Source organism: Pieris napi, chromosome 21 (genome assembly GCF_905475465.1).
Source record: "Pieris napi chromosome 21, ilPieNapi1.2, whole genome shotgun sequence".
Lineage (NCBI taxonomy): Eukaryota > Metazoa > Arthropoda > Insecta > Lepidoptera > Pieridae > Pieris > Pieris napi.
In genome coordinates this window covers 2,198,075-2,225,471 of record NC_062254.1, presented here as the reverse complement: position 1 = coordinate 2,225,471, position 27,397 = coordinate 2,198,075, and the positions used below count along the sequence as shown (strand labels likewise).

The 27,397-nt window shown below is 33.2% G+C and overlaps 1 protein-coding gene across 1 annotated transcript in view; it reads left to right on the top strand.

Annotated features, from left to right (window-relative positions):
- LOC125060165 (uncharacterized protein DDB_G0287625) overlaps window positions 1-27,397 on the top strand; it is a 169,437-nt gene that overhangs the window by 115,350 nt on the left and 26,690 nt on the right. Inside the window, exons 4-5 of the mRNA XM_047664933.1 lie at window positions 18,806-18,903; window positions 23,201-23,361. Coding sequence (XP_047520889.1) covers window positions 18,806-18,903; window positions 23,201-23,361 — 259 coding nt within the window. The remainder of the gene's footprint in view (window positions 1-18,805; window positions 18,904-23,200; window positions 23,362-27,397) is intronic.

The window sequence follows — 27,397 nt, the reverse complement described above, 5'->3', positions numbered from 1 at the left end:
CTTGTGTTATGGGTACTAGGCAACGGATATACATACATATTATAGATAGATAGACATATAAATACATATTTAAACACCCAAGACCTAAGCACAACACCAAATGCTCATCACTTCGATGTTCGTCTCATCTGGATCGAACCCAGGACCCATGGATTCGCCGTCAGGGGAACCACTAGACCAATGAGTCGTCTGAATATATCACAGAACAAGAACCTCAATAACAATGATAGTTTGTCGATCACGGTTAGTTTGAAGAATCAAGAGTATAAGAAAAATTTAGTTGTATTAACAGTAAATCTATTAGAAATATATTGAGGGAAGCGCGATGATTATCCAAATGACGTTGACGCAGTAATCGATATTCAAGAAAGTGAATGTGAAATTGTAAAAGCAAAGGTTAGTCCATTACAGTCATAAGGCGCACGAGTCGTTGAATCTGTCTATAAATCGTCTGGAGCATTTGCATACATCTCCCAGAACATTTAGATATGAGAGGATGAAGTTATTCTGTATAAATTGCGTTTCAAATATCTGATTGCTTTGTTACGACTTCCTTATTTATTTTAGATGAATGTTATTAGTCAAATGTTATTTATGGTGACATTGGGGTTACCAGGGGATTTGGTGGATCCACAAATAGTTAGATGAAATCTAGCTAAGGCTCTAGTCACAGGAAATAAAAATATTTTTTGCTTAAAAGTTTTAGACCATAGATACACTGATACATAGTTGCACCCTTTAGAATTTATTTTCTTTTAAAATCATTGAATCCTTCGGATAACCGTGTTGTAGAATATGCACGAAATACAAAATATTAAAATAAATTCAAAAATGTTCAATTTTTTTTTCAGTATCTTCAATTTTGCTAACGTAAATACTATTAACAGTAATATTTGATTGTTTTGTATACCTACTGTAAATCGTAATGCATGAACACATACTAATTATTCTGATTCGCCATTGGACTAACGTACTGACATTATCAACCTTGCGGCATTCCAAAGCGAGATATGACCTTTTTCTCTTCCGAATTGAACCCATACGAAGAAATCACCTACAGATACAACTAAAATATCAATACACTTCACATTTGATACAACGAAAACAATTGAACGAATCGGTGACATCCGGTTGTGAGTTTTGAAATTCGAACATCCCAACTTTAGTTGGAACATCCTACGTCGTTACCGTGCAATGAAGTTTTTATCGAGTTTGCACGGCTCAAACGAGTTTGCTCCAGGTTGACATCCGGAGACCGTTAGCTGATTCGTTGACCCGTAGCTTTCTTTGTGTGGTCACATAGGTACTACAATTAAAACGAAACAATCGTATCGCATTTTCTATCTTCGTATTAAATTGCCATATCAGCTCTGCTTTCTCTTGTGTGTTTTGCTTCATTTTTCTTTCAATTAGAACGAATAATATTCATTACGGTTTTTTTAAAACGTGAAATTTCTTTATTGAGTTTAATGATGTAGTTTAGTTTAAGTGAATTAAGGATAAGTACCAGTTATTTGCAAAATTATGCCTCAGAAGATATCACCTGCAAGCTCACTTTAGGAGACCCTGATTCTAATACATATTTACTTTGCTTACTACGTGCAATAGCAGCACAGGTTGTAAGGTTCTTTGTTAGCACATTATATGTAAGGGTCAATCGTTAAGTTAACCTTTCGAGGTGATTTTGCTATTTACCTCTTTTCTTAGGCATGTAACATTTCATTAGGCGTTAAGTTGCAACCACATGATGTCTTCAGTTGATCTTGTTTAGATTACAAAGTTCATTACACTTTGTGGTCATGTAATATGTGTGAATGTTTGGTTTATGTGATTGCGGAACGAGTTTGAATTGAATATTGAAGATCCATCGAAATACCTACCGATAAAATCATACACCGTAATTAATTAATATAGCTTTATTTTATTCCATACAAATACATATACGACACAAGACATTAACAGCAAGTAATAAAATAAAATGTTGTATTTCCCCTCAGACTAAACCATTCAAAAAATTTTCTATTTTTGCTATCTCCAGCCATCTTTCCTCCACCGTCATCGCAATTTGTCTCATGTGGCCCGAGATCTGGTCAAGATCTTGTGCCTCTTTGTCCCTGCCTTTTCACCAGACTTTGTGTTACATTCCTTAATGGGTTATAACTCTCATGATTGCGTCTCTTTCTATAGAAAGCAGGTAATCCCTTACCTACACGTTATAGATGCCGTCTAATTTTTAAATGTAATTAGTCTCATTTATCTAGATCATTTGCCAGAACCAAACCCACGACCTGCGAGTTACCAGCTACAATACGACAGCCCAAAGCTTATTTATGTAGATGGCCTGTTAAATGTATTCTATAGCCTACGAATCGTAGCAATTACCACTGGTGTAGATAACCGGGGGTAAATATACTCTAATTATGTACGTAAACCCGTTTATTTAAGCATTAAAGCTTCCTGACTCAATGAGTCTAGGTTAATGAGACGTAAGTGAAAATAAACCAAGCGAAATATGATTTCCTTGATAATGAACTTCAATTCTTCACCCATTCCACTTCTCATGCAAAAGTAGGCACTTCCGAAACAATCGGAATAATTACTCGTTCATGACAGTGTGAAATTAAAAACGAAAGTGAGGTTTACCTACTTTTAAACAAATGTGTTAGATGGCGGCTATGTCATTTGTTAATGGCCTAATTTTTAATTTAATGCAATCTTTCGTACCACGGCAATCGGTATCGATGGGCGATTAGCCTAGATAGGTCTGGTGACCGGAGAAAAGACTTATGAAAACACAGATGGCCTATTAAAAGTTATTATGTACTGAAATAGTCTAGGAATTTTCAAATAAAATGTGTATATTAATAATTATATTTCTCAGATTATATTCTTTTAATTATCTATTATGTGTTAAAGGATGTTTTATTTGTTTGTTAGTCTGTGGAAAAGACGCTAGGATTGGCCGGTCATTAAAAATACGAAGATGTTTTTTGACATTTTGGATTATAAGAAATAGAATATAAGTGTTTTCAAGTAAAATAACAAACTCTAAACGTTGTTTTTTTTTAAATTCATATTTATGCAACACATTTGAGTTTTATTCATAGAATGTTTAATATAATAACATTGAAATTTTCGTATGTTAAAAAGGGTTCAAAATTTTCGCAGTCTTCTTTCCTACGGGTGTATTAGTTACCGTCAGCAAACCACACCGCATAGTTCCATCCAGCGAAGATATGATAGCCTCGAGATTAATATGTCTTCGGTCTTGTGTGACTTTGTCGGTCAAAAGTTCTCCTTTGCTACAAAATTCCTTAAATACCGTTACAAGAGATAAAATTAATTGAAATTAAACGGAATCTGAATGGCCTCCTCACATTTTTCTTAAAGTGTCACGTATTTAAGTGGTTTGCTGAACATCCACACCCACACTCACACGCCCCAGTTTACGCACAGCGATGAGTAAAAGTGTTTCTAATTATATGAAAGTTTATTTTCACACGTAAAGCTTTTTATTAAGCTCTTTTTTATAAAACTCTTCTATGACCTATTAAGCTGGTGTCCGTATACTATATCTCTACCGTTTTATAATCTATTAAGTTTTATTTATACGCGTCAGTCACACTATAATATTAGTCTGCCTGATTGCAGTGAATCGCAGCTATTTACTGAAGAAGAAAGCCCACATGAGCTGCTATAACAGTCCCTAAATATATGTGCATGAAAAAGTTTTACATTAAAACTTAACTGCAGACATTAAATTAATTTTAATATAAAATTGCATTAATGACACATAGACATCAGCTAGTGAACCATACTTAATTTAAAAATTCCGTGAGGTAATTAATACATGATACATACAAGTAGATTAATACATAAATATCTATTAAGACAATTAGACAATGTTTTCCTTGCAACAAATATTTGAAACTGAATCACTCACGAACGTAAATTGGTTTGTAAATAAAAATGCACTGACAAATGAACAGGAAAGTTGAACAACAAACTATTACTAACATCGGATATTTGCGTGTAATGTATAGTATAGAAAAACTTAATTAATATAGCACAAACAGCGAAGGTCCAAAAAAATAGGAAATTTCTAAGTGAGAATCGCGCAACAATAGATTTTCGCTCCAGTTTCTAGCGCATTTCTAATCCTATAATATAAAGAATATATTACTGGTATACGATAAAAGATAAAAATAACAGATCACGCGATAAATTTACTTTCATTTAATTATATTTTAATTGAAATTGAATAGCTATGAGCTAGTTTTTAGACGACCTAATGATTGGCAAAATTGGCCTGAAATTTGATTGTGAAAGCAATTATTATCAATCAAATCAAAAATCATTTATTCATGTAGGTAACTTTTGCACAATTAAAAAAATGTCTCTTCGTTTACATTTATTGGCAGTTCTGAAATCATGAAGAAATGTATTTCTAGGTCCCGAAAATTGCTTATTTTGATCAACGTCTAAGGTTACATATCTCTAGATTGTAATGCGCTTGTGTTAGCCTGACAATTGACAGTTGACAGTTGACGATACCAATTTTTTTAAACCGTTCGGAAATGCAAAGACACAATTTAATTAAAACATACGTGTTTTATAAATGTTTATTAACCAAATAATTATTACCATTAATTACTCACGACGGAAGTGAATTTTTAACGGTGTTAACAAATTAAATAAAAACATTTTTTATAATATTTAAATTTTGGTTTCCGTTGAAACGTCATTGACAAATATAAATTTTTTATTGATTTCCTTTAAAGCCCGGAAATATTGTTAATATGTTTTATAGATATAAGCTGTATAAGATAAATATGTTCACGTCGTTGTATAAGCTATAATGTTATTGGTGAGTTGGACACCTCAAATCTTTTTTAGGATCTTACTGAAGTAAATTGGAACAAGCTAAAAAGGTAGTCAAATAAATAAATGTAAAGAATTTTAGTTTAGTGAATATTTTCTAAAGCAAACAGGAGTGATAATAATAACAGCATATGAATAAGACAACATTTCAAGAAAAACGAAACAACACATTATTTTCGAAAATAATGTCAAATCAGTTTTGACATGACTATTGTTGTCTCTGGTCATTCTTTTAAGGGCATACAGATTGTTGTGACTGATCATGATGCTTTCGCCAGATAGTTCTAAGTCAATCTTCGGATAACGGTGCGAACCTTGTTGGTACAAGAAACGAAAGTTTATCTTTTGTTGTTACCGACCTGGGGTCAAAGATCTGTCGTCGGCTATCTTTAAGGCTGTTTATAGACGTATCAAAACATCAAAACTTGTCAAAAGGGTCTAGAACGGAGCATGCTTAAAATAAAAAATAAAAAATAAATTACCACACAATGATATGAATTACTAAAGCTACCGATGCTCTAATCTATGCTCTAAAGCTTAAACGGGGATGGACAGGGCATGTAGCAACTTTGTGCTGGATGCAGGTTGCCAATCACCTGGAATACCTGGAAATTCTTGGAGGAGAATTTCACCTGTGGAGGTTATTGCAAACTTATTAGAAATTAGATATTAAAACAGATATAAATAAGTAAAAATTTGTGTAATTTATTTTCTTTTGAAAACTATAATTTTATTTATATACACGTAATTGCCTGGAAGAAATCTTTAAGTACGTGTTGTTGGTAGGTGCGCTTCTTACGTCGCGTTATTAGTAAGTAATTAAAACTGGCAGAATTGTTATAGATTACTTCAATTATACCAAAGTAACGAAAGCTTACTCAAAAATGCTAATTCCAAAAGGGAAATTTATGATTTTCTCACAAGTAACATTTTATGTCACTATCTATGAATCTAAAACCTGTGTTAGGTAATCTGTGGTAACCACCCTAATTTGACATAAGATCACGAAGAGCCATCACGATATAATTTCACGAGTTTCGCGTCACGCCGTGATCCTAATACGATACCGTCTAATTCAAATTGCCGTGAATAAATTCAGAATCGGCGTTATAAAGGTTATCGCGATTCAAGGATTTGACGCCCAACCAATCATTGTTAGCACAATCAAATTTAATCTCTAATCCACTAACATAAGGTCTCAATTTAAAATCTAATCAAAAACTTTTCTATATTTGCATACATTGGTATTGGCGGAAGCATCAATGAGATGTAGAAGCTATCTTTATCCATATGTTAAGCGGATAAAACTCAAATTTGAATGCAGTTCCGATATTGACGCGTTTTCATAGTAATTTTTTATTTTTTCCGCATTGATCTGAATAGTTTTTGTGTGATCTAAATAAAACGTTCAGGGGGAATCAGCTTCAGCGTGTGACTTTCATCCCTGAGGTCGTAGGTTCGATTCCCGGATGTGCACCAATGGACTTTCTATATGCGCATTTAACATTCGCTCGAACGGTGAAGTAGACCCAAAACGTCGTCGGCGTGTGTCAGACACAGGAGGCTGATCATCTACTTGCCTATTAGGTTGACAAATGATCATGAAACAGATACAGAAATCTGAGGCCCAGACCTAAAACGGTTGTAGCGCCACTGATTTATTATTTTATTTAATAAGGACAGAAGAATTGTAGAGCATATATATTTTTATTCAAACACTTAAATTTTCAGTGTAAAAGTGTTTAACGTAACAGTGTTCCACAACTGAGCGTTTACTAAGGCAGCTTTTGCCGCGCACCACCATATGTGGAACCAGCTACCCACTGAAGTATTTCCGAACCAATTCGACTTAGGGTCCTTCAAGAAATGAGTGTACAAATTCCAAAAAGGCCGGCAACGCACTTTTCACCGCCCATGGACACTCACATTTCCAGAAGGCATCAGGTGAGCCTCCTGCCCGTTTGCCTCCTGTGTGTAAAAAAAGTTAATTAAGAACAGCTACGACCTTAAGTCCCGTAGACGATTCCACAAAACCTTAACATCTTTTCTACTTCCATAAAAATAGTTCCAAAAGCTAAGGGAAATGGAGTTTGACATACAAAAACATTTTAAATTAAATTAAGCGGTTAAAATGGTTTTTCTACAGACAACATTTCTCGCCGTGTTTTGTAACAAGGAAAATAAAGCATATTAGTTTGTTTGCAAAAAGTCAATTAACTTGTGCAGTAATGGTCGTAATAGCAAATCGTTGTAAGCGGATGTTCGTATTATGCAAATGTTTACGAGAACAATACGTTTTTTAACTTTTTAAGGACAAGGATATTTTTGGGGCTTTGACCCAATTACAGGGTCAATCTTACCGGTCGATTGAGCAGCATAATACATTGAGTGTAAAGACTATAAATGCAATGTTCAAAAAAAAACGACGGTTTGCACTCCGGGAGTGCCGGCAGAAGTGAAAACTTGAATAATAACGTTTTACACGAATTGCTTTAATTATCAGTATAAAAGTACTATTTATGTGGTAGAATACAATATTTATTTATTGCGCTATAACATGACAATTTATATTACATTAAATACGCCGCGCCAGCTGTCTACTCTCCATCCGTCTTACGAATTTTCGATCAGGTCACGTATCCTGACGCGAGTTTAACATTTTTTACCCATTCCAAAAAAAGTGTACAACGCCGCTAAAGAAGTTTTCACTTAAAAAAAGCACATCAAATTGATATTTTCTCAAATTTATTTAAGTATATTGATTACTAGCTGGCCTGTCGAACATCGTACCGCCTAACAGTCGATTCTTTATTTTTTTTTTTAATATTTATTCTGCTATTCGGGACACCGGTCTAGCTAATAAGATAAAAAAATAAAGTTGATAAGACAACAAATACATTATGTCAAAAAATAAGATTTACCTTCCCGGAACCCCTCTACTAACACTTGAACTTTATGATATGGTATTAAAGTTCAATTGACTCTTAAGTATTATTACGAATCTTTTGTATGGGAATATAGAAAAGTGTTGTTTTTAGACTTTTTCACTCAATTTTTTTTATTTTTCTCTCCGTAAGAACCATCCTCATACTTTAAGGAATATTATTTTAAAAAAATCAGACAAATTGGTCAAGCCGTTTTCATGTTATGTCGTGACAACGGAAAACGAGTTTTATTTTTATATATATAGATTATATGCACTTATGAAGATCAATATGTATTAAAAAAAAAGAAAATCCAAATATACATCTACTACCAGTTCCCAAATCAAGGACAAGAAGACAAGATAAGTAACTCACGGCCACCGATTTCAATAGCCTAGTTCTGGTTTACAAAGAAGATGTTTAGGAAGTGCACCCGTTACGCCATGTTTATCTTGACATAGTGAAAAATATAATATAATAACAAAGTAACATCTAAAACTATTTTAAAATCGCGTTCAGAATGCGTTTATTATGATTATGTGAGATCCTCCATTTGAGGCAATTGTTTTAATTTATCAAGGGTTCATCGTAAGGGTAATTTTAAAATTGATTTGAGAAATCCAAAACGACTATATAGCATCCATCGTATGAATAAGAATTGTTATTACAGTAATATTTGAACCAGTCAAAAACTATGACGACGTTTAACGCATAATAAATCGTGAGAATTTAAGTCGTTGACCGGCAAATGTTCGCCTCGGGTAGAGAAATTGATTCTTGTTAAGTGCAGATCTCATTAAACACCTAACTGACCTTTGGTTTAATTACCTCTGCCATTGTTTACTGAGAAAGTGAAATTCACAGGTCATGTTATGTAATGAAGGTCGCCCTGTCAAAACAAAACTAATTTGTTGATAATTATTGTGTCAAGAAGACGCTAATATGGTTTTTTAGATTAGCTAATTAAGGTGCATTTTTCAATGGATAAATATTATGTCTATCGGCACAGATTGATGGACATCGTGTGACTTTATAGATACGAATAGATTTTAATATTGTTTTGTGTCAAATGTTACTACTGCGAAAATACGTAACAATTTTTTTTTTCAAATATCTTATTTGTTATTAGATATAGAATTACCGTCTAATTACGGCTTACACAAGCCAACATTTGAGGTCGGACGGACACTGTTTGAACAAACGGAGACTGTTTTACAGTACATAAGGAACGTTTATTAAGTTTTTCAAATTAATATCAATTATTTTATATTAATAGCAGGATGAGTACGATTCTATTGTTTATTTAAACGTGAGACCATGTGTACGTATTTAGAAATCATTTAAGCTATTAAATTACATATGAAATAAAATTACAGGTAATTTAGTTATTAGGCAGTCGTTCATATGTGACTGGCTTTTTTATCCACAAGACCAGAAGATTTACAAAGATGAAATTATGACATATCTCAACTTTGAATGATTTGTGCTTTGTGTAAAAATTAATAAACGCTGAAACTTTTTTTAGGTTAGATTAGATCTCTGTATGTTTCATGATCATTTGTCAATCTCAAGGCAATTAGGTGATCCTCCTCTTGAGCCTACACATCCCGTCGAGTTTTTGCGTCTAAGGCAAGCCACCCCTAGTTTTTTCCATCACCGTTCGAGCGAATGTTAAATATATATATAGAAAGAAATTCCATTGATGCACAGCCGGGGATCGAACCTAAGACCTTAGGGTTGAGAGTCGCACGCTGAAGCCAGTACCAAATACTGCTCACTGCAAGCCACTTCTTTGTACATTTGTTGATAATATTTAACCAATATTGTTCAATAATCAATATATCGAACCGGACCGGACCGAACTAACTCCGATAAAACTGCAGGGCCATTTAAGCTATTGAAGTAAATATAATAATTAAAAATACCTACTAACAAGGCCCAATAAAAAGGCGTATAATTAATTCATACTTAATGCAATCCAGCAACTAATAATTCATTTTACACCTATGATACATAATTAATGGTTTGAAGTTGAAGACGGCGCCTAATTATGTGTTTATGACTTATAACTTACAATTATACCTCCCACGTTACTAAACAATACATTTGAATAAACAGAATCAAACCTACAATTTTTGCGAGGTAGCATAGATTACAGACTATAGACATTATGGATATTCGTTATCTGCTATACGTTCTTAGGAATACATTTTTTATCTATAATTTTCTGTTGTAACTTTGATTAAAGATTTCTAATAAAAATCTTATATCTGAATACATATTATAGTAATAATCTTTCTATAATGTATAGGACACCACAATTCGTACGATTGTTGAAGAAATTACGAAGTATTTTTAATAGGGTCTTTTAAAAATGTATAGTGTCTAAGAAAGACGTGTAATAAATCTCGCTTTTAGGTAATAAACATTTTATTAGCAATGCCTTTATTATAGAACAAACCAGTGACGCTACAACCTTTTACCTCTCGGCCTCAAATTCCTGTATCTGTTTTGTGATTATTTCCTCATAGGCAAGGGGTTGATCAGCTTCTGTGCCTGACACTCCCGTCTAAAGCATTCCGAATTCCTCTCGATGTAATTTCCTTCACCGTAGGAGCTTCTGTATTAGACAGAAGTCCATTGGAGCACAGCTGGGGTCACCTCAGAGATGAGAGCCATACACTGAAGCTTACACACCATCTATGTTATGGAACCCCTGTGAATGTTGTGGTCTCTTCACGTAATGCTTGTCTTTATTGCGCCTACTAGAACTGCTAGCGTATTAATATTAATTCAATAAGTAAGCAATTCATCAAAATACCTACACAAACCATTTTCTATCGAAACGTGTAATTTACCTATTTGTACTGCAGTTTCGAATGCTAATTATTTCTAAGTACGTTTAAACTTTAACAAGACTAAATTAAAATTCGAAAACTTGACGTCGCGTGCACCCGCTACGGCTTTTCGAATTCGTAAATTATTTCAGTGAAATTCACATTTACAATTTTGAACCTCAACTTTAAACTTTGAATAGGGAATTAAGTTCTAATAGCGTAAGTAATACGTGTATTTGCTATTTTAATAGTTTTAATGCGTTAGATTCGTTAATTATATACCAGTTACATCTTTAGTCGATACTTATATGTAAATTAAGTCTTGTTACTTGTGAGTGTCATAGTTATACTCGTATTAATAAGTAAAATAATATATTTTTAGTCGGTATGGTGTGGTAGTCGGATTTCTAAGTTGGAGAAAAACATTTCTTACGAACGCTTAACGATGAGAGATATATGATTGAGTCCTAGAGTTGTAGAGCTTGATAATGCCTATAAAAAAGTCATAGACATCATAATATGTCTCACTTTTATCTTAATATATATAAATCACGTGTCACGTTGTTTGTCCGCGATGGACTCCTAAACTACTTAACCGAATTTAAATTAAATTTGCACACCGTGTGCAGTTTGATCCAACTTAAAAGATTGAATAGCTTACATCTTAATTTATAGCCGCAATATTATTTTATTGCAAATTATTTGTTTATTATTTCAGTCACAGTTCTAACAGATGGCGCTGTGTTGAAAGTACCAACGTTTCACATAAGCTACAATTTAATGGCATAACCACCAAAAAAGCATGGTTGTCCCCATGACTGGTGTTCTCCATTGAATAGTTTACTACTACGTAATGTAACAAAAACCTTAGCCACAGCAACGCTTGGTCGAGTCTGCTAGTATTATATAAAAACAAGTCCTCCGCCGCGTCTGTCTTCGCGATAAACTCAAAAACTACTGCACGGAATTTATTACGGTTTTACAAATATCTAGAATGATTATTGAGGATTTTTTAAAGGGTCACGTTAGTATGTAATAAATATATATGACGTAAGGTAACATAGCACTACTGGTAGGGTCGAAATTAAGACCACGTAAAATCTGAGTTGAACTGAGTTTCATCATCGGACGTCAAGGCAGAATACAAAATACCATCCGTATCTCGATGTCCGTTGTTCCACAACTGAGCGTTTCTTAAAGCAATTTTTCCCACCACCACCACTATGTGGAAGCAGCTGCCGACTAAAGTATTTCCGAACCAATTCGACTTAGGGTCCTTAAAGAAAAGAGCGTACCAATTCTTAAAAGGCCGGCAACGCACTTACGAGCGTGGCTATGTGAGTGTCCATGGGAGGCGGTCATGGGAGGCATCACTTAACATCAGATGAGATGAGCGCGTTTGCCTCCTGTTATATAAAAATAAAAAAAATCTGTTTAAATTAGTAACCTATTAATTTAGTTACTGATTTGACATCTTAATTATTAAATTTAATTTAATCTCTTCTCTAAGTTTTTTTTTTTAAAACATGTCTTTTAAGTTCAATTATTTGATGATTCGTAACTTGATGCCTTTAGAATGATGAAATATCGTAAATACAAATTTCGGCAAATCTCCATAACGACAATCAAAGCACGTCGATCCAATGTGACGAAAACATTTGGGTGTTCATGATTTCGAAACATTCTCATGCATCTGATATAGTATTTTTGGAATGAACGCAAATGTATGTGTATGTTTCATGTGTGTATGATTATCTTAGTTTTTGCTTTTTTGAATGATTGAATGAAGTCTACATCTGTAATTTATTTTTTTAATTATGTTTAGCACTTTATCTTAGAATTTCCCATAACCAGGGTTGCCTGGAAGAGATTGCTTGTAAGCGATAAGGCCGCCTATTGCCTCCTTAATTTATTTTATCTGAATATGTACCAAAGTGTTTGTAAATAAAGGCGTTTTAAATATTATTAGAGCGGCACAGTGCAGTGCAATAAATGACAAACAGATACCTAAAAAGAATGAGATAGAAATATAAATTGGTTTAAGTGTAAAGGTATCGGAAATAAAAGGCAATTATTATAATAAAATATCTACTCAAACCGTTTGACTGTTATTGAAATCGTATAATTGGCTTTTAACACAACAAAAACTAATGAAGAAACCGAATCATTAATTCATATCACGATTAAGACGTAAACAAGGATTGATCGCAGGCGTATCATTAATGTCATTAATCATTCATTCACTGATCAAAGTGACCCGCCTTGCCTTGGCTTAAATTTGCAATCGCACTTGTTTATAATAATGGTCTTTAATGAAATTATTTTAAATTAAGAACAAACTTGCGGCCGCTTCAGTTGCGGTGTTGACACTTATAGACCACAAGCCCATGAACAAAAAATACCTGTGAAATGACCCAACCTGAATTACGCTTAGAAGGCTGTTACTATATCTGAAAATAGCTCTGAGCACTATGCCGTCATTTCTGAGCGGTACATGTGAGTACGTGAGTGAATGGACTTTCTCAGGTACAATGGGGGAATTTCGACTAATTATTAATGTACGGCTTTGTTATAAGTGTATAGATGATTAAAAATAAATGTCGAAAAACCTAGTGCCGTACAAAAGTGATGGTGCATGAAGTCGGTGCAAATTTTTAATTCGACGACAGTTGCAGAAGCAATATAGGTCATTTATTACTGTACGGCATTTGTGTGATTCCTTTTGGACACATATACAGATACTTTACCCGTAAACGCCGTACATATTCCCAGCGGAGCGGTCGAAAGCCAAGGGTTGCAACATATGTCTGATTAGCATATAGGTGATGATGATATGAAACAACATAAAATTAAATGATCTTGAGAGTACTTCACAAATAGATAACATTTTCCAGCATGCCGTACATTTTTTGTGGAACACATAGGTGTATGGGATAAATTACTTTCCTCAGAAAAGAGTCATTTTCCGGTGACTTTTATCTGTACGGCAATAACCGTACACTTTTAGTCCGCTACCACCGCCTACCAATACAGGGCGTCCCAAAGTTATGGGAAATGAAGGGAAAGTACCTTAAATATCGTAGATAGGGTAGGTATTTTACTAAAAGAAGACTTTATGTTATTTTTGTTATTAATTCTGCATTCAAAGATTTTTTAAAAATTACTTGCCTCGTCTGGAATCGAACCGTCTTAAATGTAAAAAAAACACCCCTACTTTTATGATGCCAATCGAAAGAATGGCCAAAAACTAATAACTCTTCTTAAGTAACATAGTATTTTAAAAAAAAGGAACAGCGTGAATATATCTTTTTAATCAAATTAAAAACATTATCTATCGTATTCGGCCTAAAAAAATCCCCTACGAGTCTGTTCCTTTAGAAAAGTTAGTAGGTTTTGGCCATTCTTTCGATTGGCATCATAAAAGTAGGGGTGTTTTTTTTTAAATTTAAGCCGGTTCGATTTCCAGACGAGGCAAGTAGTTTTTAAAAAATCTTTGAATGCAGAATTACTAACTTTTAAAAATAACATAAAGTCTTCTTTTAGTAAAATACCCTATCTGCGATATTTAAGGTACTTTCCCTTCATGTCTCATAACTTTGGGACGCCCTGTATATATTTTTGTTTGTTAAAAATATGTTTCCTTTACCTCTCTCTGCTGGTACGATAAGGCTGTAAATATACTTTACAGCCTTATGGTAGTATACTCAGATATGTACAGTAATTAATGGCCTTAAGGGACACCTCAAACGTCGTCGAAGTTTTTATCAGCTGTAAAGAATAATCTGAGGTAAAATGTACGGCATCTGGTTTTTTTTGTTTATTTATATTAGTTACATATAAAATAACAATAATCTTTGAAAATATTACTCCCCATATTACTCTAGGAGCATTTGAAAAGTCATCTAAATTTCGGAAATTTCATATATTTTTTATCATAATATTTTTATTTGTTACCATTTATAATGAACGGCTATAATGTACAACGGTAATATTTAGTAACATTATGTAAAAAAACAAGTTGCCGTACATTATTCTCTGATCTTACAGCAGTAAGAACTTGGTAAATCCTGAAATTTCGATAAATATTTAATTACACAAATATTAACTATAATATTTGGACGGCATAGTTATAAAACATTATTGTCCGTGTTAAATAATATTTTGAACATGTTGCCGTACATTTTACAATGACCTTAGGGTATATGGGTGTAGGGGTAGGGTTCCGACCCTTGGCTTTCGACCGCTCCGCTGGAAATATGTACGGCGTTTACGGGTAAAGTATCCGTATATGTGTCCAAAAGGAATCACACAAATGCCGTACAGTAATAAATGACCTATATTGCTTCTGCAACTGTCGTCAAATTAAAAATTTGCACCGACTTCCGGTACCATCACTTTTGTACGGCACTAGGTTTTTCGACATTTATTTTTAATCATCTATACACTTATAACAAAGCCGTACATTAATAATTAGTCGAAATTCCCCCATTGTACCTGAGAAAGTCCATTCACTCACGTACTCACATGTACCGCTCAGAAATGACGGCATAGTGCTCAGAGCTATTTTCAGATATAGTAACAGCCTTCTAAGCGTAATTCAGGTTGGGTCATTTCACAGGTATTTTTTGTTCATGGGCTTGTGGTCTATTAAAATTCAGACCGTTTTAACTAAAACCTCTTTTCTTAACAGTGTACAGCTGGAAACGGAAATGATAAACTAAAAATCTATAATTATTAACTAAGTCCTGTTTATCTTCGTCTTCTATCGTAAACATCATGGAAGGTGTTCTAAAGAACTCTTTGGATGAATACCTATGGCTAAATTTCATCATTGGACGTCAAGTCTATGCAATATTCAACCCGTTCCACATTGACGTCTGGTGTTCCATGGCAGAGCGCTTTTACACTTCTTGCGCTCACCTTGTCTATTTTTTTTCTCTTACCTGAAGGATCGCCAATTTTTGTTATTAAACTCTTTTTTATTTAATTATTTTAATTGTATTGTATTTGTGTATTACTGCGTAATACTGACGTGAAGTCTATTACCCTTGCAATTAGTTTGTTTTACAAAATATATAACCGTCTATGCACATGATATAAATTAAATTAATTTTTTTAATAAACGTTAAGAACTTCGTTTAGCCTGAATTCTTGTACCCACACGATTCCGAACCTCAGCGCCCCCTTTACTCCTACATACAAGATAAATGGCAAATTATCGGCGTTTAGATTACTCAAATTCTATGTATACCTTCAAAATGTATTCGAATATTAATGGGTAGTTATCGAAATCGGTGAAGGAAAACATCGTAAGGAAACCGGCTTTAGACCCAAAATGTCGACGGTGTGTGTCAGGCAGGATCATCTACATGCCTATTAGATCGACAAATGATCATGAAACAGATACAGAAATCTGAGGCCCAAACCGAAAAAGGTAGCGCCACTATTTTTTTAAATTATTTTGTTACCAAAATTTATCCTTTAAGTTATTGTAATTATTGCGCGTCAAGGTTATTTTTAGTTAACGTATTTTCGTAATATGTTCATTACTGAGCAGAGTTGGCCCTAATAAGCTTACTATTGTCACCTCTGTGGACGTAGGTTAGTTCCTGGACCAATGGACTTTCTATGCGAGCGTTTAATATTCTCTCATACGAAGGAAAACATCGTGAGGAAATGGGATCCCTTAGGCCTAAAAGACGTCGTGTGCCAGGCACCGAAGGCTGATCACCTACTTGCCTATTAAGAAAAGTAGATCACAGAAATCTGAGGCCCAGACCTAAAAGGTTCTACTGCCATTGTTTTTTAAAATTATTATTTATTTTTACTGGGAACACATAAAATGTAACTGAGAAGACACAGGCATACAATTCTCAGTACAACAGAAATATGTTCCAATAAATTATATTTATTGATATAGTATTATAGATAGAGAATTTTGACTGTTAATAACTATTATTTATCTCTATTTGGTACACATTTAGAGTTATCTGATCTAAATTTTACTATCTAAAATATTCGTGTATTGGAGAACACAGGCTGGTTTAAAACAGTTTATACTTAAAATCACTAGAGAAACAAATACAGAAATGTGTGTCAAATCCTATATTTAAGAAAAAATAAACATAGACGCGGTCTTACTGCTAAAAGTTTCTTCCTGACAACTTAAACTTAAAAACTTTACCGCCATGTAAAATTACCGGTAACAATAGCAATGAACATTTAAATATGTAGTAATAATGAAATCGAAAAATACCCACTTTTAGGTGCAATTAAACACTGACCCATTATTCATGTCGTTGAAAAACGCTGTAATAAATCTGCCCATGCGTCGATAGTATAATCTCTTAATCACTGCGAATGCATCTGCATTAATCAAGTTCAATGTCCCGGTTTATCTATTGTACTATTTATATACCAGCACAAGTTATGAGATGAGAGCGATTTGAATTAATAATAATAAAAACTTTATTTGTAACAAATAGGTTGTGATAAGGGAGTCGCTGTGTTGTGGGTAACTAGATAACACTAGTTAGTCTTATAAGACATTGTGTCATATGTGTGAGTGGATGTGTGTGCGCATGTATTTGAGTGTGTAGCTAAGAGTTGGTATAAGCGTGCGCTGTGTCTGTGTTAAAGTTTGGCACCTCTACTGTCTAACTAAATTATTCCTAATGATTCTTTACTCTGGCATCGTCTGCTTCTTCTTATAGTGCCATCTTCTTTGGTAGGTTGGCGATCATCATGCCTATTTTGATTTTTGATGCCGCGCTTCTAAACAACCAAACTAAACCAAACCGGCTGGCTGGATATTTGTTAAATATTTTGGAATCAAAAATTATATTAGGGGAAAATGTAGCATTTTCTAGTTTATTCGACACGCACTTTCTTCTTCAAAATTAATAAATAAAATATATAGCCTATATAAGTACTATTAGTACACGACCTCCGACGAAGTGAAGGCTGAAGAATTTTCCAATAACATTAATTTACTTCTTCGAAATAAAGATTTGTATATAAAGTAATACTATAATATTACATTATAATGTAATATACTATATAAAGCTGATTTGAACATGAATGCTTGACAGAAAATTATAATGACAACGATTACGTCATCGTTTACTGCAGTATCAAGCCTTGAAAAATCTTTTATAACAAGTTATGAGCATCCGGCAGTTTTATAATTCGAAATTCGAATTTTAGGTGACCACATTTTATGCAAACGTATTGTAATATTGAATACGGATCAGAGTTATTCTAGTAAACATTAGTTTATTTTACGACATCCAAAAACCTTCAAAACAGCCTTAACTTACGCCGATCTATATTTGGCTGCACTCCAAATACATAGTTCGCTGCAGCGTCCACAACTTGCATTGTAAATTAAATTTATAGCATAACAATTCGCCCTGTGAATTCGTTAATAACAGTCCGTTCGCTGTATGTGACCTTAAACGTTTGTAATATTAATCAGGAAGAGGTAGTCATTTATATTAATACATATTTTGTCACTAATTTAAATATATAAACAAAACACACTTTTCTTTTTATAGAACAAACAGTACAATAAGCTGACCTGATTTTATGTGATACAATGAGAGAGGGCACGCGAGTGCGTTCCGGCCTTTAAAATTACTATAAAGAGGGACTTGTCAATAACTAATATTTTTAGATAAAGAAGTCATGAAGTCAATTTAATAAAAAAAAAACATGTGTGTACTTATGTACACGCGTTAGAAGTCATACTTCTTTGGTGTATCAAGATAAAAATATTTTTATTTTTTTTATCTTTCGCCTTATTCTACGTTTGTAGAAAAAAACTATTCTAACAATAGAAAAAAGGTATAATTAATGCATTGAAAGTTTTATTATAACGCATTATCTAGTTAAATAAAGTTTATTTAAATATCACAAAAAAAATATTTCAACATAATTAAAGAAATGGACATTTTTTATTTTAAAATGTTCACTGTGGTAACTTCATGGTGTCGTTTTTTTGTAACGGTTTGCGCGCGCATCGTAAAAATATACTCTCATAATTTTTCCCTAACGCGCTAAAATAAATATAACTTCAATAATTTACATGTTCTGTGGAAAGTTTTAAAAATAGAAATAGTTATCTGTCCATGTGTGATGTTCATCTATTGTCTATTGTTCCAGGTGACATTGAAGACTGCATTGTAACACCGGCGTATCAAGGCCAGTTCACTCCTCTTCCCGAAGCGTTATGCGACTGCATTATGGACCTCACTTCACAGGTAATAAACAAGTTATAAAAAAACTCATTAGCAATGTTTTAAATAAATGGCGAAATTGTATGAATTTATTGGAATAATAAAAACAGAAATACACCTTTCATAAGCTTTATAAAATATATATTACTAGCGGCCCGTCCCGGCTTCGCACGAGTGGACATTTATTTTGTAAACATTTTTTGTATGTTTTTTAATTATAATATAAATAAAATATTGTCAATAGTCTTCGCAGCGCATGCGATGAAAGATATTTTATAGGCATTTTTTTACACCTTGGGTAACAATATTGTAGTTTTAGTAGGGATCCTTATTTTTTTTCTTGCAATTAAATAGCCTATATTAATCAGTGATAATGTAGCATTCAAATGGTGAAAGAAACTTTACAATCGGTCCAGTACTTTAGAGCCAATACGTTAGAAACATACTTACATACAAATCTTTCTTTATAATATTAGTAGATATAGATTGATCCACTTACACATAATTCCTTTTAAACTTTGTGTAATCAATATTTAAAGAATATTACACACATAAAGGGCGCCTATAACCGCCATTTTGAAAAAGTTCCGTTGCTTGTACCTAATACCAGAATGACAACGGCCATGAAATTTAAAGAAATACTAAAAATATACCGGTTTTAACAACCTGTATGCATATTTTGGCGATGGTCTAAAATTCACGAGTTGATGTTAACTGCTTCACAGATTTATTTAATTATAATTTTGAGGTTGTATTTATATTTAATATATAGTCAGTAATATATACTAAGCAAAGTTCCTTAGAGTATATACCTATATATATATATATATATATCTTTGACAGTCCGCTTCAGAAGACATTTTCTTTTGAGAACTAGCGAACTGTGGAATCGACTGTTTGAAAAAGTGCATACTCCTGCCTCAAAGGCCGGCAACGCATCTACTAAAATGGGTGTACATAGGCTGCGATGGCTACCCTTTTTGAGCGTTCCGTAGTCTCGTTTGACCCCCTATGCCATAAAAAACATTACATCTATAATTAAGAAAAAATAATTTCTTAAATAGGCGTTTCGCTTAATTACTCTATGGCTAGGCTTTTCACATATACTTTTTAAATATCTATTCCATTTTCAAATTAAGAATGCTGTAAAATTTGTTAAATCGCTTACGGTTCTGTCTTGAGTGTGAAATTCTTGCGGCCATCCCTAAATAACTATGCCATGATGTAATGTTGCTAATTCAGAACAAAACTGCGTGTTCGGTGTATTGAGGATACAGCCAAGTATGTTGCATGTATAATAAGATTTTCATCATTTAATATATGCCTATAATATATAGCTATAGACGAATAGTGTCTATATTTCATTGTAATAATGTGTATTTTACAATGCATAAAAATATCCTATACCCCCTTTAAGAAAACGACATCAAACTTGATTTAACTTTTCCAATGTTATTCGAACTAGTCTAGACACTGTTGACCAATCACAATCCGGCGACGACGTTTCGTTTTACAATAAATTTCGATCTCATATCCATGAATCGTTCTAAATTTAAAATAGCAATGCTTACGAGGCGTAATTGGCATCTGCGTTAGTTTTTTAAAATTTTATAGAACCTGTCACGATTGATTGATTACTCTGTTGACCAATGACAACAAATTAACGTATTATTTGAAAAAAAAAAGCATCCAAAAATCGTTCTAAATTTAAAATCGCAGAGCTTACGACGCGGTAGTGGCATAATTCTGCGTTCCTTTTTCAAAATTGTATAAAACCTGTTACAATTGATTGCTTGCTCTGTTGACCAATGACAAACAATTTGACAAAAACAGTGCTTCCACAAATCGTTCTAAATTTAAAACCGCCACCTACGAGGCGTTGGCCCCATAGATTGTAAATTGTTCTTGCGTGCTTATTACCATCTAATCCCGCTCAAATGTCATATAAATCTAAAACATAATTCAATGAATATTCAAAGTATCCAGTATCGTAACACGTTACAATTTGTCAATTTTGTAACGTTTTGTAACAAGTGCCACAATAGAATGTAGTCTGTCTAGTCTATGCCGTATGTGGGTAGGTATTTATGTCGCGATATTAAATGTAACAATGGACGTATTACATGTATAAATGTATGACATGAGTTTTTGTGATATGCTAACTTTTAAATTACGGGTAAGATTGAAAGTCGAAACTTAGCGCTAGGGAGAACTCAAAAGTGTTAAGAACGTATTGGATTTGACTTGTGAATGTATAACGCGTTGGCGCGTTTCGTTTCATTGTGATTGGTCAACAACATTTCTAGACCAACACTCGAAGGCATGCGACATGATATGTCATATTACGTCAGTTGGTCTATCGATGAAGTAAGTGTACCACAGATGGTCTTTGAATAAAACCTTTATATTATCGATAGAGATACTCAAAAACACTCATTATTTACATGCTGGTGGTAATAACTAATTGGTAAAATAATAATTATTATCATAAATATTTATTTTTAGATCCTCTTTCTTTTTTTTTTAAATTTCAAACATTTCTTAAGACTCATTGTTGAACCTTTGTTAAACTTGTCTATGCCTTTGTAGGCTATTTGCCATAGTGTAAATGATGCAATTAACGTTTTGTGATAATGGAATCTTATCGATATGTATCACGCATTTAAAATACTTTACATAATTAAAGCGCATTCATTTATTATTAATAATTTAAAAGAGAATGGTGCTAGCGACCCAAACATTAGCTGTCACTAGTGACACTTTACATCTCTGTCAAACCATTATCGCCCCGGTGTAAAGCGCGCTAAAATTCTAAATTTAAAAACATGCTCCAAAATCTTACAAGACAAGTTATGGAGATATTACATCCTTAAGCCCGATTTTATTACGCCGATAAAACAATCGTGTCTATTCTTGTTTCTTAGAATTATTGGTCTGGGAACCACTCTAGGGACATTATTCAATATTTCATATTACATATAAAATCGAATTTTATGTTCGAATAAATTTAAGATTTATATTATTTCTGCATTCTTGTCATGATATACTTAGTTTACGTTTATACATGAATATTAAAAATAATAATTATTTTAAATTATCACCCTCATGTTTGTTCAAAGATATTTAATATATTTATATTTATTTACACACATAATAATAATTTAAATTGATAAATAGAAAAATTATAAAGTTGGTTTATAATGCTGGCATGAATATAAATAAATTAGATCCCCATATAGGGTAATAGCAAATAACATTTCAACATTATTTTCAGAAGAATGTATTTAATTTTTGTATGACACAAAAAAACGTAACGTATACATTGAAATCACCAGTTTCGATTTAAAATTTTGTATCAAATAACATTTTAAATTCTAGGAAATATAAGCATAATATTTATCTTATAAATCTTTGAAGGTCAATGATTGAGACAACTTCAAGATTCCTATGATGATAAAAAACATAAGTAAACAGCTTCCGTTATGTCAATACATCGGTTTTACTCGCGTTAATTAGGCCGTACAGCAGTGTTGGCCTAGTGGCTACAGCGTGCGAGTTTCATCCCTGAGGTTGTAGGTTCGAATCCAGCCCTGCACCAATGTACTTTCTTTCTAAGGGCGCATTTAACATTCGCTCAAACGATATAGGAAAACCTCGTGAGAAGGCGTGTGTCAGGCACGGGAGGCTCACCTACTTGCCTATTAGATTGACAAATGATCATGAAACAGATACAGAAATCTGAGGCCTAGACCTAACAAGGATATAGCGCCACTGATTTATTTATTTTAATAAGTTACAGCGTGTAATTGCCTATAATTTTTCAATTCAAACTAGTAGTTCGCGCCAAATGATGATTTGAAGAGGTGTCTGGGTTCAGGTTTTGTAAAAGAGCAGACTTAATGGTCAATAACAATCATTATGACTGTCCCGAATTGCTTGAAAATGAAGCAGTTCATTTAAGCAATACGGGACACAGACTATGCTCAAAATAATACGTACACATACTTTATTGAGATAGGATTTTTAAGATCACATTGCACATTCCCACCATACTTTTACGAGCAAATAAGTACATAATATTCGTCATATATATTATGTACAAATTGGTGTGTGTAAATTCGTTTCGGCTATATTTTAATTTAAACATTGTAAATATAATCTATTTTTTAAAGAAAGCTGTGGTTATGAATAAACAGTTGAACACATAATTTAAGTATTAATTGCGGCTTGATCGCTCGGCTGGATATCTATTGGTGTTAAATTAGATATTAGTTGAATTACTAATAAAATTTGTCTTTATAATCCAATAACTCTATTCCAGGGGCAGTCAGCAACACTGGAGAGTATAAGAACCTCATTGTCTTCCAAATTCCCGTCCATGCAGACACCCTCACAGGAAGTGGTGTATGACACACTGGCTCAGCTGATGCAAGAGAGGAAAATCTACCAGACTTCGAGAGGATTCTTCATCGTCACTCCAGAGTAAATATTTTAGTCATATATTATATAAAATGGATTTGTAGTGTGAAAAGTCTTCATAGAGTAGAAACGTTGTTTCCTGCCAGTGTCGATCTTGTAATTACATTTTACTTCCTTCGCGAAATAAGAAATAATTGTTAATAATACTTTGATAATTAATATAAAATTATAATTTACTTCTAAGTTATGGAGGCTCTTATATTGGAGGCTCACGAGGAGGCTTTCAATTCACTGTTGTTTAAAAAGTTTGACTACATTTCACAATAAATACTAAATAGTATATTACTTTCTTGTATGCTCACTCACTATTAAAGCGGAAATACCAAATAATACAAACTTGAAAGCTACCATTTGTCGAATTATAAAATTAGGAAGAGGCTTTTGCTAATGATATACGGTTGAGTTGCACTATAATCTTAAATTTATTGGCAAAAAATAGCTATTTATTTGACCTCACCATATAAGGTCCTTAACGTCGCAATTTTTTATTCAAAGCGCGACTTTTGAAATCACCAGAAAAACCCACGCGTCACCATCCAATATGTGCAAGATAAAAAATATACGTGAGAACAGTAATGTTCGGTGATTGAACTTTATATTTCTCTAATAGTGTTTAGAAACTTCCATAAAAATTTTTTTACCATAAAGTAATATAGGATGGATTTGGGATTTAGAACTCTTTGTAATGTTAAGTTTGAAGGTTCGTAGATTAAGCATCTAACTCTTTGCTGTATTTAACTAGAACTCGGAAACATGAATTACTTTATTACTCAGGGTTGAGTTATGATTCAAAGATTGCTGATATTTTAACTTCCAGGTATTCTCTAAACCTTCCCTACTATACTAAAAGAGCGTACCAATTCCTAAAAAGTCGACAACGCACTTGCCAGCCTATCGGCAGTCTGTGTCCATGGGTTTATCACTTTAGATCAGGTGAGCCTCATGCCCGTTTGCCTATTGCCAATTCCCTTTAAATATGTAAGTAAGGCAATCGCCACATGATATCTCGTTCGATTCAAATTCCACTATACAATGAATGAGTTTTTCATAAAAAAAGGCTTAAATACAATGTAGACTATAAATATAGACCCTATTTGAATCATAATTTCGTTTTCTTAGTACATAAATAACACATTTCAACTTTATTACTGTACCATAAATCCACGTCGCGTTCAAATCAACTGCAAATGAAAACAAATAGTAGCGAACTCGATGATTCATCCCACCAAATAAAGACATGAACTGGAACACGCACCACAATTTGGAACGCAGCCTGTGTACGAATGACAGAATGCCAATTTTGGCGCCAAACTTGACATTTCGATTCCAATGGCGGACAAAAAAATCTACACAAACGCGTTCGATATTTAAAAAAACATTTAATATTTACTCAGTGTTGTGTAAACTTCAAACTGAACCTGAGTTTAGGCGCCAAACTTTGACGTCAAGGCAAATAAAAATGGCGGACAAAATAATCTGCATTTCTTTCTTTTGACGCGTTGTTAGTATATTTAGACACATTTGAAAAGCCAATTAGTAATTGTAATAATTTGAAGATCCGTGTGGTCAAACGTCAAAAACATACCTTATGTCAGATAAAAATAATTCCAAGATTCAAGTTACTTTGACCTCTGTGTTGTAATATTGCAAATTGGATTTATATACACAGAGCATACAACACATATTTAACCGAACGTGTGGTCTTCGGTAACCGGATTCTCTGTGCTCATGTTTCATCAATTTTTTGCTAAACGTCACCTGTCGCTCAATGAAACACAGGTTTTTATTTCGGTACTACGATAAAGTCGAAATGTAATAAAGCCAATTAAGGAAGGATGCAATACTTAAATATTCTTCCGCTTGCAATTACAGGCCGCGTTATAGAACACGACATAGTAGTATTTGTACTTAATAATAATTCAACTCAAACTCGAAAATCTTTATTCATAGGTATAGGTAAACAAGTACACTTATGAACGTCAAAAAGAAGTTAAATTAATTGTAAATTTATATTTACTACCAGTTTGCAAGTCAAGGGCGAAGAGCGGGTAAGAAGAACTGGCAAGAAACTTTCCGCCACTCTTTTTAATCGCCAAGTATTGAGTAATACAAATTGTTTGAACTGGAGCAAATCAATCCCAAGGATTAAAATCATTCAAGTATTCGTCAAATTTATAAAAAGTTTTATTGATTAATTTACGTTTAACGAGGGCTTTGAATTTATTTAGTGATAATTCTCTAATTTCCCTTGGGAGTTTGTTGTATAAACAAACTTATAAAAGAAGCCCGTTTATTTCCAATTTTAACTGTTCGCAAGTCAAGGGCGTAGAGCGGGTAAGAAGAACTGGCAAGAAACTTTCCGCCACTCTTTTTAATCGCCAAGTATTGAGTAATACAAATTGTTTGAACTGGAGCAAATCAATCCCAAGGATTAAAATCATTCAAGTATTCGTCAAATTTATAAAAAGTTTTATTGATTAATTTACGTTTAACGAGGGCTTTGAATTTATTTAGTGATAATTCTCTAATTTCCCTTGGGAGTTTGTTGTAAAAACAAACTTATAAAAGAAGCCCGTTTATTTCCAATTTTTACAAATTTAGAATATACAGTTTAGATATCTCCTGTCCTAAAAGATGGTATCAAATAGCCATTGCTTCCTTGAGTTCTTATATGTGTATCTTTTTTGTTCATCTCACCCAAAACGCCTCTTAAATCTCTCATTTTCTTAAGCCTATAAATCTCTTAAAATATTTAAACGACAAATTACACTTAACATTAGGCGAGCCTTCCTGCACGTTTGCTTTTTAACACAAACCGTTCTATACAAAAAACATCTGACAATATCACATACATTTCGCTACTTTCTAAGAAAGACAGCACAGCAAACCATTGAATTGCACAATTCTGGTTAAATTGGGTTTAAAGAACAATTGTTTTTATTTTAAACACGTAATAAGGACGATTACGTGCCAATTAACGGTGTACTAAAGATGCTAAAGAGGACGTAATGACAAGTTTTTGCCATTCAAATTTCAAGAATAATTCGCGCCCAGAGTGCTCAATGTTAATATTAAAATGGCTCACCTGACTCATAAATCTATAGTTAACATAACTGGTTGAACTTGTTGGCAATTTTGTTTTAATATGCGATAAAGATGAAAAGCAAAACTAATATGTTATTTGGAATATTATATAATATATTTAACTGGTTTGACATCTTACGTTTTTCTTCTTTCTTTGTTCTTCATTTTAAATTGTTGTTATACAAGTTTTTTAATTGTTATATACGGAGCAAGTGATGATATTAATTTAACAAATGTTTGACGTCCAATATATACTGGACTCTCAGATCTTCAATCTTACGTTTTATTGAGAACTAATAAATGTTTTGGATTAGTAGATTTTTTTTCAATAATGTGATAATCTAAATCACTAAAATTTTTCACATTCATAATCAAAGTGCCTAAGTTACTGAAGTTAGAAAATTGGTGCATTTTATACTAAGGGACATTTCGAGATTTGATCAATACATGCGAGTATGTCGCCGCCAACTAGTTTAATTAGCCGTTCAATCAACAGCGCCATTTAACTAGCGGCCTGATGAATATCATTCAATACAACATTTAATAAACTGGCTGGCTAAAGCTTAGGCCATTCGTACGACCATGTGACAGAAATAAAAAAGCTGATTTATCTGACATAAGAAATTCTTTTTTTAATATATTTAAAATGTTACTTATTAGTGTTCTCAGACTTACTCTTAGTGCCACTACACTCTTCCTTACTATTTTTCATGAAACTTTGGACATCAAATGTGTTGTTTGCCGACGCTGAATTGACAGTTTGAAGTAAGTGGCAGAAAGTGGAACTAAATTGTAATGGACAGGAAATGCAAGTAATGTAACGTCATCGATTCAAGTCATTTGCCTAGCTGTTTGATCAAATGGCTGAATATCATTCAGGCCGCTAGTTAAACGGCGCTGTTTAGTTAAGAGACTAGGCTGTTTATTCAACGGAAAATTAAGCTATTTGCCTACG